Genomic DNA, 13910 nt, shown 5'->3' on the forward strand with positions numbered 1-13910 from the left:
GCCAATATTATCTCCCATTTCATGAGAAAATACAAATTGGGTCCGTGGAAAGAGAAATCTTTGTTTTTCTTTTGTTTTTTCAACCGAAAGAGAAATCCTTTTCTTTTTATCGGTGAAAGAGAAATCTTGCCATCAAACCTAAAAGTAGAACAAAAAACAAATGAAAACTAAAAGGAGCTAGAAAAGACGGAAGAACTGAAAACGGAAAGGGAGATATTTGGCGTGGTACCGACCTACCTAAGATGGCCCACAATCTCACACGTGGCACATTCTCCGCTCTCCAATCCTCCCTACCGAATTTCCACAAACCGGAAAACAAAACAAAAAATCCACTATCGAAAAAAAAAACAATATCGAAAAAGAAAACAATATCGAAAATCATACCCGGAAAAAAAAAAGAGACAAAATTATTCCATATGTTACGCGAACAAAAATAAACGGAAAAAAAAAAAATTTCCCTCCGGTGCAGCTCCCGGTTCCTTAGCGGGGTCGCCGTGCCGAAGAGCAACCGCTACCCTCACTCTCTCTCTCTCACGCGCACACACGCTGATCAATTCCTCCCTCGCCCTATCTGCGATTCTCGAGTGACGACGAGAGGTGTGTGTCTCCGCCATGGCCGTGTTTGCTGGCAGAGGGACAGGGCAGCAGAACGGGGAAGGAGCAAGAAAATGGTCAAGCTCAGCATTGGTTTTCTGAGTTAACTCCCCTCTGTCGGTCCCCTTCCCTCTCCCTCCTTCCCTGTCTCCCCACCTGTAACTTCACATCCATCGGTCCATCGCCTTTTCCGGACCCACATCAGATCCGAAAATCTCTCTCTCTCGCTCCTCTCCCTCTCCTCTCTTTCTCTCTCTACCTGGAATCTCGCCGTTGCTTGCCTCGTACGTCTCGCATTCCGGGCCAGACCCAAGACCCAGAAAAGAATTCTCTCGTAGATTTTTGTGATTCTTTCGCTTAGATTTTCCCCTCCCCCTCTCAGCGTCTGCCACATTCGCCTCATAGATTTTCTGATCCTTTTCTTGGTTGGGTGTTCGATTTGTTCGTAGGGTTTAGTGGTTTTAATCTCTCGATCCGGAAATTCATCTGGGAGTCCGCATTGTTCTATTCATTTTGATTTGGGAATTTTTTTTTTAAATTTGGTGGGTCATAATTGTTAGCGGAGAAGTATTGGCATAACAACTTGTCAGCTTGAATTGCTTCGTTTTAGTCGAATTCATTCAGTTCGCGGATCTGGTTCTGTGGCAATCGGCAATTCTGACGTTTGAGTGATATTTTTTGTCTATTGTCATTGATTTTTTGGATTCCTGGGGTTTGTTGCAAGTAGATGTTTGGATCCGGGTATCTGCACCCATGATTGTATAAATTGGAGGTGTTTTGGTGCCTCGTGAAATGCTGACCGATGCTTCACAGATTGAATAAGCTGATGGGCTGCATTTGCTCCAAAGGGATTCTCTCGAATGAGGGAAATTCCAAAGACCGGGAAACAAAGCTGAGCAAATCTTCCAAGAGATTTGTCAGCTCATTTAAGAGAGATGAGGTTGTGGTCGAGCCTGATGGGGTGGGCAATGAGGCCACAGCACGGTTAATTTCAAGCTCTCTCGGGGTCGAAACTGAAAATGAGCGTGACAAAAAGGGATCCGGTGCTATTGATGATAAGCCCTCAAAGGCTGTTCAGAGAAGGGTGACGGCCGACATTGGTGATAGCGGTGGGTCCAGTGGACAATTACAACAACAGCAGCAGCCTAGGATGGGCAGAGTGGGGAGCTTGTCCCATGGAGAGAGAGGGGCACAAGTTGTTGCTGGGTGGCCATCTTGGTTGAGCTCAGTGGCTGGAGAAGCCATAAATGGGTGGATCCCGAGAAGGGCGGACTCATTTGAGAAGCTTGAAAAGGTAGCTTTCTTTATCTCTGCGCGCCTCTAGCTTTCATGGTTTGCAACTGTGCGATGAGAGGAAGTATTTACACTTACATTCTGCAAAACTGGGCTTTCTAATAATTTCTTCAACCGGGGCGATTCTCTGTTGTACGATGCAACTAAAATTTTGATGAAATTTGGAACGATATGTTGTGCTTAATATTTTATTGAGCCACACAATACAGTTGCTTATATGTCATCATTTCTGAAGTTGCAATGTTAGAGCACAAAGATAGTTGCTGTGTTTTCTTTCAATGTTTTGATATAGTATTTTTTAAAATTATACAGATTGGTCAGGGTACCTATAGCAGTGTGTACAGAGCGCGTGACCTCGAGACTAACAAAATAGTGGCCCTGAAAAAGGTTCGATTTGCTAACATGGACCCAGAAAGCGTTCGATTTATGGCGAGGGAAATACTAATTTTGAGAAGGCTCGACCATCCAAATGTCATGAAACTTGAAGGTTTGATCACTTCAAGGGTTTCAGGCAGTCTCTATCTCATATTTGAGTATATGGAGCATGATCTTGCTGGCCTTGCTGCAACTCCTGGTGTTAAATTCAGCGAAGCTCAGGTATTCGTCTATTAGAATAATTTCTTAAATTAAAGTTATGCCTCCGCCCTAATTTCTTTTCGATGTATGGAAAGTGTTGAAATCATATATATTGTGAGAAAATTGCAAGACCTATTACCTTTGACAGCTCTCCCAACTCCCTCCATTTTTCTAAATTTGAAAAAGAAACCCGAGGGGAAAGAAGTATTAGCTTGTGTCTTGCAAGACGACCTGGATTGTAAAACATCTTTGAAGCGCTTGTGAACAACATTATAGTCCTCTTCTAAATGAAATACTGGGAACAGCTTTCATTACCTCAGAGAAAATGCCGTGTTCAATCATTTTACCTGTAGTTACTAATCATTGCGACATACTTGCTTAATCCTTTTCTTCACCTGTTTTTGAATGCAACTACAGTAATAAAATCACGCATGTTATGCTCTTGTGTGTAGATCAAATGTTACATGCAGCAGCTGCTCCGTGGGCTTGAACATTGCCACAGTCATGGTGTTCTGCACCGTGACATTAAAGGCTCGAACTTGTTGATCGACAATAATGGGAACTTAAAGATTGCAGATTTCGGACTTGCAACGTTGTACCAGCCTCACCAGAAGCAGCCTCTTACGAGTCGTGTGGTCACATTGTGGTATCGGCCTCCTGAGCTCTTGCTTGGTTCAACTGACTATGGACCATCCGTGGATTTGTGGAGTTCAGGCTGCATTCTTGCAGAACTGTTTGCTGGGAAGCCCATTATGCCTGGAAGAACGGAGGTACTCTGCTAACTACAATACTAACACATGAATTGTTGGGGCGACTTTATATTCCTTCTTCAAAGGAAATTTTACATATAAATTTTTTTAAGAGGAAGAATATCTCCGTGGCTTGATATGTTGCTTGGAAGCTTAACAGCGTACATTGAGTGATTATTCATCTCTTGTCCAAAACAGTTGAGTTGGACTACGGTTAGATTGTTGTCTTGTTAGTTAGCTGGAAGCAATGCAGTTTGGAGAGAGCCGCAGAGGATCTCCATTTAGTATGTGAGAGGTTCTGCAACCTAATTATAATTTTTCTATTGATATAGGTGGAGCAGCTGCATAAAATTTTCAAACTTTGTGGTTCTCCTTCAGAAGCATACTGGAAAAAGTCAAAGTTGCCGCATGCCACGATCTTCAAACCTCAGCAACCTTACAAGCGTGTCCTCGAAGAAACTTTTAAGGATTTCCCTCTGTCAGCTATGGCCCTCTTAGAAATTCTTCTTGCTATAGAACCTGATCACCGTGGATCGGCTTCTTCGGCCCTTCAGAATGAGGTTTTCTTTCTTTCTTTTTTTTTTTTTTAATCTCTCCTGTCACTCTGGGTGATGAAAATTTTATCCTTTCCTGTCACAAATTTGGACGTGCTGCATTGATTTTCTTCTGTAAGCACCTAAGTGCTGTGCTTGCAGTTAAAATATCTACTTACGCTGTGAAGCTGAATTTTGGTTGTTCTCGTCATCTATTTCAATGTTTGTGCTAAATTTGGAAATTTCCTCCCTTTCCCAGTTCTTTACTACAAAGCCTGTTCCATTAGACCCATCAAGTCTGCCCAAGTACCCCCCGAGCAAGGAGTTTGATGCTAAGCTCCGAGACGAGGAAGCAAGAAGGTGAATAATTTTGATGATGCCAATATATGAGATTGACCAGTGAAATTTATAGCATACGAAGAAATCTTTTTGGAATATTTGAGTCGAGTTGATGCAAGTAAATTTAGTTTTCCTTCATAGGAAGGAAAAGCAAATATATATCCTCTCCCATACACTTGAACCTCTGTTTAACATTTTGGACACATTCCTTTCTATTTAGTTTCACGTATGGGTGACAGAGTTTTATTGAAAACATAAAGGGGAACCTGATTGTACGATGTTTTCAATTCTGACAATATACTAATACCAATTAATCACAATGATAGGCGAAAAGCTGCAAATAAAGGCCGCGGAAATGAACCAGTTAAAAGGAATCTCAAAGAATCTAAAGCGGTTCCACCTCCAGATGCTAATGCAGAATTGCAGGCGTCAATTCAGGTAACTTTTTCTCTTGTCTTCTGGATCGATTTTCTGAAACAGGGTACCTTTAACTAGAATTTTATGTTTCATTTTCGTTATTCTGTATTACATTTTTTCAGTGCTTTTCATCTTATAGTAGTTGGGAAAGCAGATGATGCAATGAGATCTAGGGAAAATTCCCTCGTGAGATCTCATTAGGAGAATAAAGACCGCTTTGGTTAGAGAAAACTGGGAGTACTTTCTTCAAATTTCCAGTTTTCTTTCCTCCGGAAATAAGAAAATTAGGAAGAAATTATTGTGAATCGTTCCTTGCAATTTTCTTCTTGGAGGACACGTCATATCTTGTTTTCATTTACAAGAAAAGTTGGTTTCGATATACATATTTGAATATGTTTTAGCGGATGACAGCAGAAAACCGAATCTAGCATGAGTAAGGATAATTTGTTTGTATTTCTGGCTGTTGCTAGTGGGCAAAAAGTTCCTCAATGAACCTTTGGTTTTTATTTCCTGTTTTGTTGGAATATAAATTAGAAGAAAAGAAAAAAGAGATTTTTTCCCGTACCAAACGAGGTTGATCCTATTAGTATCACTAAAGTTTTTGTTGTGGGACCTCTAATATTTCAGAAGCGACAAGGTCAAGGGCAGCCGGACTCCATCAGCACAAGCGAGAAATTCACCAACGAGGAAGATGGGGGCACTGGGTTCCCAATTGAGCCTCCTAAAGGGGTGGCATCAAAAGGCATCTCCCACTCAGGCCAGTCCTCACGCGTAAGCAAGCTTGGCTCTGGTCAGGCAGTGAATGCAAAAGAGGGTGCGGCACTGACAATCTATGATTACGATTCCTCAAGGAGTGGCCGTGAGGAGTCAAGACCGCATAGATCTTATGTGGACAAGGCAGCAGCCCAGCTGTCAAGGTTCTCAAACTCTGTTGCAGTTCGAGGCAGTTCACGGTTTGATGGCCACAAGGAGACAGGTGGCAAGTATGACCGCCTTGATGGAGGGGAGTCCTCAGGAAAGCCTGAGTGGGCCAACCATCTGCTGGATCAGCCAGATTCTTCATACAAGAAGGGTAGAGAGGTTTCAGGGAAGGAGTTCACTACGGTAAGTATGCAAATTTAGTTAGATCTAGTGATCTTGTTTATTATACGAGTAAGTTTTCGGAGGGCTTTTTGTTCAGTCGGTAGAATAATGCTTGCTTGATTGCTGATGAGATCTTGATAGCTATCATCATAGGTTAATATGATGATCTTTTCTTCTAATTATTTCCTTTCCACCAAAAAACAAAAGGGATCAACTTTATTTGTCCAGAGGTATCAGTTTTCTGGAAAACTTTAGGAAAAGGAATAACTTCCTCCATTTTCCTGTGAAATGGACTGATCTTTTAATTTAACGCCTGAAAAGAGAAAATGTCGTGCAATTTGAATTCTAGGCCATATTATTTTATGAACCCGTCACATCCCTCTATCTTCAATTTTCCATGAGGTCTTTATAAGCTCACAAATTCACCTTCCAATGGTTGTTTGTCATGAGGATTGATTTTGTTCATTACATGGTAGTGACATATTTAAGACTTGTTTGTGTTTTCAATATCAGGGCTATTCCCCTCGAAAGAACCGGATACACTACTCGGGCCCATTGCTAGGACCGGGAGGTAACCTTGAAGAAATGCTCAAGGAGCATGAGAAGCAAATCCAACATGCAGTTCGAAAAGCCCGTCTCGAGAAGGTTAAGACCAGGCAAGACCACAGCGAGAGCAGGCAGACTGAGTCACTACTTCAATATGGGAGAAACGGGAGGTGACCATTGTCAAATGGAAAACTGTCAGCTCGATATAGAATCAAGAAACAGTTACAGAGAAGCACAAGGCCATTCTAAAGACATGATGAGTTTCCCCGTCTGGAATAGGGAACTGTCCGGTGCAGCAAGCATGCGACGGGGCTATGGACTGCACGGTCCGCTTATTTGGCTACGGAAAACTGGGGAAGAGCTTCCAGTTTTAAGTTTTTCTCTTCTCGAGGAACAGAAGGGGCAAAGAAAAAGATCTGCCGCATTTGCGATGAACAAGAAGTTGGGATCTTTAATCTGGAGGATGCATTCTGCGAGAAAGTGTGATCCGGCACATACCTTCTCCCTTTCTTGCTCGTCTAACAGAAAGAGAGAGACGTTTTCCAGAACCCATCTGGGCTGGTAATTATTTTGGGGGGTGGTTTCTGATTATGGGAGTCATTTTCAGAAACCCGCTGAAAGGGAAATTGGGTTTTGTTCAAAATCTGTGGATACATTCTTTGTAATTGTACAGTTGGAAGGAAAAAAAAAAAAACAGAAAAAACAAAAAGAAAACGAGAACAAATTCTTACATCCTCGGTCGATATTGAAACTTCGATTCATGTTGTCGATGGTGTTCAATTTTGAATTGTCAAGAGTTATGTTTGTCGGAAATCTAGTTGGCGGTTGAATCATCGGTCATTTTGGAGGCCATTCTTTGTTCAGAATCATATTATATTCTCACTAGTTTAATGACCCCAAGTTTAGTTTACTATGTAACTGCGATAATATTTTTCGAGTAAAAAAATTTGATATCACGATGTCAGTCTTATCTTTATATATATGTGTATGTGTGTGTGTGTGTGTGACTATAAGCTAATAAATAGGGATAGTAATGTGTTATGGTCAATTTTTTAAAAAAATTAATTAGATTAATGTAAATATTTTTACAATTATTTCATATATAAATAGAAACATAATTATATATTTCAGTATATACACAATTATTTATGAATATAAACATTTTACAGGATATAAGTAGAAGTATATACATATACCCAATTGATCAGTACGATACATAGATAATAATTTTCGATATGATAAATAATTTTCAAACCATTTAAAGTAATATGTGTATTGCACGTAAATTGAAGAGAAATTTAGGGGAAATTCGGTGAGAAGATTTTTATTTATTTATTGGCTAATTGAAAGAAAAGTTTTGAGTTTTTGATCAACCTACAATTTAAGTACATCAGTCTACTTTTAGAAACAAATTCTATCAACTTTCAATTCTATTGACTAATTTAAAAATATTTGTAAAATTCGTTATTATTATTAAAAGATATAATCTTAAAGTCAATCATATTAATCTGAACTATTTTACATAAAAAATAATCGAGCAAAGTAAAGGAAAAAATCATTTTTTATAATATATAAAGTACATAAATGAGTAAAAATAATTATAGGAATGACTAATAAACATGTCAGTCCGTTCATCTGATTTCTACTTGATTATATAGGAGTGTGTGTATATGTTCTTTTTCGCCATGAACTCTAGTATCCGGAAACTCAATTAGATCTCGACTAATCCAATTGAGCTGAATCGGCCCATTAAGGGATAAAACTTTACATTCATAAGAACTCAAACCCTGAAACATTGTTAGTGTGTGAATATATTCATTTGGCCTATTCTCAAGAGATTTTTCATCATACGACGAGGGATTTCCGCATAAGCTTATTGGACGTATCCTCAGTTTGTGGTAAGATGTTCGTTCGAGTCTCTCTTCATCGATATATACTTAGATTTTTTTAAAAAAATTCAAATTTTCACGATGCGTTATAATTTTATTAGAGACTCTTACACAGTGTGTATATATATATGTGTGTGTGTGTGTTAAATTAATTTTTTCATGGAGCACCACCAACTCTATCTCCATATAAAGAGAATAATCAATAAATTAAATTTTAAAAATAATAACTCTATAACAGTATTAAACAAGATAAATATATATATATATATATATATATAGCACCTAAATTGTCCATTATTTCTTTTAAGATATTGGAATTATTGCGCTATTTTGGATGCATAAAATAATTAGTCGACGACTTTTTAAAATGAATATAAATAAACATCCAAAGAATTTTATTGATATTTAAAAAGAATATATAAATATATCATATATAATGATAAAAACTAAAAATATACGACCATGAATTAATAAATTATGAGTTGACGAATCATATTAAAACGTATTCATTAATTTCGAATTGACAGAGACGTAATTACATGAGATTTTCATTTTTGATGTTTGGTATTTTTACCATAAAATTTGGTCATACCAAGTAAAATTTTATGGTGCGAGATTGGATATGAAACCCTCATGGTCATAAGCTTTCAACAAGAATCACGTTAAAGGTCAATATGAAAAAAAATAAAAAAAATTCAATCTATAGTTTCTCTTGAACATAAAACCGTCTACCAAAGACATTACATAGAGCATTTTCAAATTAAGTTCCAAAAAACGAACCATAAAGACATGCATCATAACATATATATTATGTGATGGTATGAACCATTTCTTTTATCATGTGCAATACGAAATAAAATGTATGCGCACTAATATTGGTACTTATAATTTTCATCCATTTAGTTCATCATTATTAGTAAAAAAAAGTATATTCGCAACCATAACGCGCAAGCTACGAGACTAATTTTAAGAAAATTTTAACATACATATCCATATATCCAAATTTATCTACAATAACTTTGTATCCGTGGCCCATATTTCTTCAATCAATACGGTGTGATTGCCAAAATGATCAATGGCTGATTTTACCATTTCAGCAAAATGAAAAAAAGAAGGATCAATGGCTGAAGATCCGGGTGCACGACAGTCCATGTAAATCTGACGCACATGATCACAGCTCGCCGCCCTGTGGCACGCTGCCGTCACGTGACCAATCAAAACCCCAAAACCCCTGTTCGCGTTAGCTTTCAGCCTCTCAGATGCCCCAAGCCGTATTCGTAAAGGAGGAGGAAGAAGAAAGAAGAAGGAGAAGCAGCAGAGTCGATCCACAGATCCGCAAAGGTGTTGCCCCTTCTCTTCTCGAGGCCCGGTGTCTCGGTGAACCGCAGCTCCGTCTTCCTCCGCCGGTAATACTCGCTTCCCCTCCCAATGCCCCACTAAAGCTTCGGTTTCGCGGCGGTTTTCGTGTCTCTGATGAGTGGGGGGCGTTGCTCTCTCGCTTCTTAATTGAAAGATCGGATCTTGTGCTGTTCAGATAATGGAATTCGCGAGATCATTTTCTCAAGTTGAGGAAATTTTTTTTTTCTCCTTAAAAAGGATTAGTAAATGTTACAGCTCTTCTGGGTAACTCGTGCTTTCATGATGGAGTCGCAAGTTATGGAAACTTTTGAGCTTGGTTGTGATGAGTTTTTCTGAGGTCGATGTAAATGCATCCTTTTTATTGGTTATGGTGGTCTGATTTCTGGACATTGGGTCTTATCGAGGTGTTTAGAATAGGAATTTTCATCGAATCGGATTATTTTTCTACATTTATGGTTGGAAATCTGCGTCGTTAAAATTTGGCTGCTTTGTTGTATAAGTTCATAACTTGGTAAAAGTAACGACTTGCAGCTCAGGGATTGTTTATAGGTAAACCCTGTCTAGCATATGATGATAAATTTGCATGCTGATTCCCTTTTCCTGAAGCCAATTATGGTTGAGCTTCAATTTCTAAAAAAGCAGGTGCTATGCATGTTCAGTGTAGTGGGTAGTACAGTGTGTGCTTTGGCACTAGTGCTGTAGGTTTACAGAGTACTAGCATTATGGATAAATATTTTCCTGTTTTAAGTACTTATCATTCTGATAAGTTGTATGTATGCTGTGCAGTTACTGTCAGTTGACTGGGATGGCCACCGAGGATGGGAAGAGCTATGCTAGAAGGGACCGTTTGTTGAAAATTGAGGCCAAAGTTAAGACCTGGTGGGCAGAGAACGATGTTTTCAGGGCTGATCCTGGCGAGAGACCTCCTCAATCGGGGGAGAAGTTCTTTGGGAATTTCCCGTATCCTTATATGAATGGATATTTGCACCTGGGGCATGCGTTCTCGTTGTCGAAGCTTGAATTTGCAGCGGCCTATCATAGGCTTCGAGGGGCGAATGTGTTGTTGCCATTTGCTTTTCACTGCACCGGTATGCCGATCAAGGCAGCAGCTGATAAGCTTGCTCGGGAAGCCCAACAGTTTGGTGATCCTCCCACGTTTCCTGAGAAAGAGGAGGAGCAAGTGAACCAAGAGCCGGAAGCATCGAACCCGACTGCTAATGAATCTGTGGTACAGGGTAAGTTCAAGGGAAAGAAGTCTAAGGCTGCTGCAAAATCAGGTGGGCAGTTGTACCAGTGGGAGATTATGAAAAGTCTCGGCCTCTCTGACAGTGAAATATCCAGGTTCCAAGACCCATATAACTGGTTGACCTTCTTTCCTCCGGTTGCTATGGATGATCTCAAGGCTTTTGGCTTAGGCTGTGACTGGAGGCGTTCCTTCATTACTACGGATATGAATCCCTTCTATGATTCATTTGTGAGGTGGCAGATGAGGAAGCTCAAATCTATGGGGAAGATTGTTAAAGATCTTCGATACACAATATACTCTCCTTTAGATGGTCAGCCTTGTGCCGATCATGACCGGGCAAGTGGAGAAGGCGTTCAGCCACAGGACTACACGCTCATCAAGATGGAAGTGGTCCCGCCATTTCCTCCGAAGATGGGAGTTCTGCAGGGCAAGAAAGTATTTTTGGCCGCTGCTACTTTGAGGCCGGAGACAATGTATGGACAGACGAATGCTTGGGTATTGCCCGAGGGTCAGTACGGAGCCTTTGAGATTAATGATACCGAAGTTTTCATCATTTCACATCGGGCTGCCCGTAACCTTGCATATCAAGGGTTCTCTAAGGTCCCTGAGAAGCCTAGCTGCTTATTGGAGCTGACTGGTTATGATCTAATCGGGCTTCCCTTGAGGTCGCCTCTGTCATTTAATGAGATTATTCATGCTCTTCCTATGATGAACATCCTGATGGACAAAGGTACTGGGATCGTTACCAGTGTACCGAGTGATGCCCCTGATGACTACATCTCCCTGCATGTCTTGAAGACAAAACCAGCCTTTAGGGAGAAATTTGGCTTGAAGGATGAGTGGGTGTTGCCTTTTGAGATAATACCAATCATTAATATTCCTGAATTTGGTGATAAAGCTGCTGAGAAGGTCTGCAAGGACATGAAGATTGTCAGTCAGAATGAGAAGGAGAAGCTTGCAGAAGCAAAGCAGAGAACATATTTGAAGGGCTTCACTGAAGGAACGATGATCGTGGGAGAGCACACCGGTATGAAGGTCCAAGAAGCAAAGCCACTGATTAGGAGTATGCTTATCGAGACAGGCCAAGCAATTATGTATAGTGAACCAGAGAAACGAGTCATGTCGAGGTCTGGCGATGAATGCGTTGTGGCTTTGACAGATCAATGGTACATCACTTATGGAGAATCTGAGTGGAAAAAGATGGCTGAGGAATGTCTTTCAAACATGAATCTATATTCTGATGAAACCAGACACGGCTTCGAGCATACATTGAGCTGGCTTAATCAGTGGGCTTGCTCACGTTCTTTTGGCCTTGGAACTCGCATCCCCTGGGATGAGCAATTCCTTGTGGAGTCTCTCTCTGACTCCACCATCTACATGGCTTACTACACTGTAGCCCACATTCTTCATGGTGGGAACTTGTATGGATCGAGTTCGTTGATAAAGCCCGAGCAGATGACTGATGAAGTCTGGGATTTTGTTTTCTGTGGCGGGCCGTACCCGCAGTCTGATATTCCTTCATCTATCCTCGATCAAATGAAGCGGGAGTTTGAGTATTGGTATCCGTTTGATCTGAGAGTTTCAGGCAAGGACCTTATTCAGAACCATTTAACTTTCTGCATATATAATCATACGGCTATCGTGTCCAAACACCACTGGCCTCGTGGCTTTAGGTGCAATGGTCACCTTATGCTGAATAATGAAAAGATGTCGAAACAGACTGGGAATTTCAAGACTTTACGTCAGGCTATTGAAGAATTCTCTGCTGATGCCACCAGATTTTCACTTGCTGATGCCGGTGATGGTGTTGATGATGCCAACTTTGTGTCTGATACGGCGAATGCTGCAATCTTGCGACTCACCAAAGAACTCTCTTGGATGGAAGAAGTGATAGCTGCAGAATCTTCTTTGAGATCGGGCCGGCCTTCTACCTATGCTGACCGGGTGTTTGCAAATGAGATTAACATTGCAATCAAAATGACCGAGCAGCATTATCGGGATTACATGTTCAGGGACGCTCTCAAGTCTGGATTTTATGATCTTCAAGCAGCAAGGGACGAGTACAGATTCTCATGTGGTTTAGGAGGCATGAACAGTGAGCTGGTGCGGCGGTTTATGGATGTGCAGACGAGGCTCATTGCCCCTTTCTGCCCCCATTATGCAGAGTATGTTTGGAGGGAGCTCTTGAAGAGAGATGGCTTTGTGATTAAAGCAGGATGGCCAGTTTCTGATTCTCCGGACCTGACCCTGAAGAGTGCGAATAAATACCTGCAGGACTCAATCGCAACGATGAGGAAGTTGCTCCAGAAACAGCTCTCGGGTTCAAAGAAAGGAAATAAGAAGGGAGCTCCAGTTGCAGCACTAGCTGAAGAGAAGCTAATGGGACTGATATATGTGAATGAGCAATTTGATGGCTGGGAAGCAGAATGTTTGAGGATACTGCAGCAGAAGTATAACAAGGAGACCCGATCTTTTGCACCGGACAGTGAGATACTCGAAGCTCTGAAGCAAAGCAGCATAGGTCAGTCGAGCGACTTCAAGCAAACCCAGAAGTTGTGTTTGCCCTTCTTGAAATTCAAGAAGGATGAGACCATCGCTCTCGGGGTTCAAGCTCTGGATCTGAGGCTTCCCTTTGGAGAGATGGCGGTTCTTCGGGAGAACCTGGACTTGATCAAGAGGCAAATCAGCCTCGAAGAAGTGGAAGTCTTGTCTGCAGTAGATCCCGATGCTATTGCTAGAGCTGGCACCTTGGCGTCTCTTTTGAAAAAGAATCCGCCATCACCAGGAAAACCAACCGCTGTCTTCATCACAATTTGAATTAGTTTTTTACTTCAGAACTTTTTGTTGTCTCAAGTTTTCTCATGTAATTTAGCTCACAAGTTTGATTTTTACTCGAGAAAATTCCCCTGTTGATCAGCAGATACTTTGAAATGACTTTATCTTGGTGATGTTTTATTCCAAATTTTCTGGTGTGGGAATTTTTTCATCTATCACCAGCTGATGACATCTTCTGGTTCTATCTTCTGAGTGGGTTATCAGTCTGTAGAGCATATAACGAGCTCATCTTCATCGACTTGGAAGCAGTTAATCATGGAGTGGGAGTTGTGTTTTGATGGTAGTTGAAAGTGAAAACAGTATGTGGTGGATTATGCGTAGCAAGTTGTGCTGTTTGATGTTGAAACCACACAGCTGACAGCTGTGAATTGATTGGAGCAATTTTTCGTTGCTTCGCCAGAGTCGAAACTGTTTCCATTTAGCTCAGGCAGATGCTTGTTCCATAAATTTG

General features: G+C 40.8%; 2 protein-coding genes across 2 annotated transcripts; both read left to right on the top strand.

The window, feature by feature from the left end:
- Positions 1–422: 422 nt before the first annotated feature.
- On the top strand, positions 423–6964 carry LOC116204729 (probable serine/threonine-protein kinase At1g09600). Its single transcript, XM_031536980.1, has 8 exons — positions 423–1888; positions 2200–2484; positions 2916–3233; positions 3545–3772; positions 4005–4105; positions 4411–4522; positions 5129–5605; positions 6098–6964. The coding sequence occupies exons 1-8, from the start codon at positions 1397–1399 to the stop codon at positions 6302–6304; spliced, it is 2220 nt and encodes a 739-aa protein (XP_031392840.1). The 5' UTR covers positions 423–1396; the 3' UTR covers positions 6305–6964.
- Positions 6965–9266: 2302 nt separating this feature from the next.
- Positions 9267–13840, top strand: LOC116203466 (leucine--tRNA ligase, cytoplasmic-like). Its single transcript, XM_031535195.1, has 2 exons — positions 9267–9425; positions 10165–13840. The coding sequence occupies exon 2, from the start codon at positions 10184–10186 to the stop codon at positions 13439–13441; it is 3258 nt and encodes a 1085-aa protein (XP_031391055.1). The 5' UTR covers positions 9267–9425; positions 10165–10183; the 3' UTR covers positions 13442–13840.
- The last annotated feature ends 70 nt before the right edge of the window (positions 13841–13910 follow it).

Source organism: Punica granatum, chromosome 4 (genome assembly GCF_007655135.1).
Source record: "Punica granatum isolate Tunisia-2019 chromosome 4, ASM765513v2, whole genome shotgun sequence".
NCBI lineage: Eukaryota > Viridiplantae > Streptophyta > Magnoliopsida > Myrtales > Lythraceae > Punica > Punica granatum.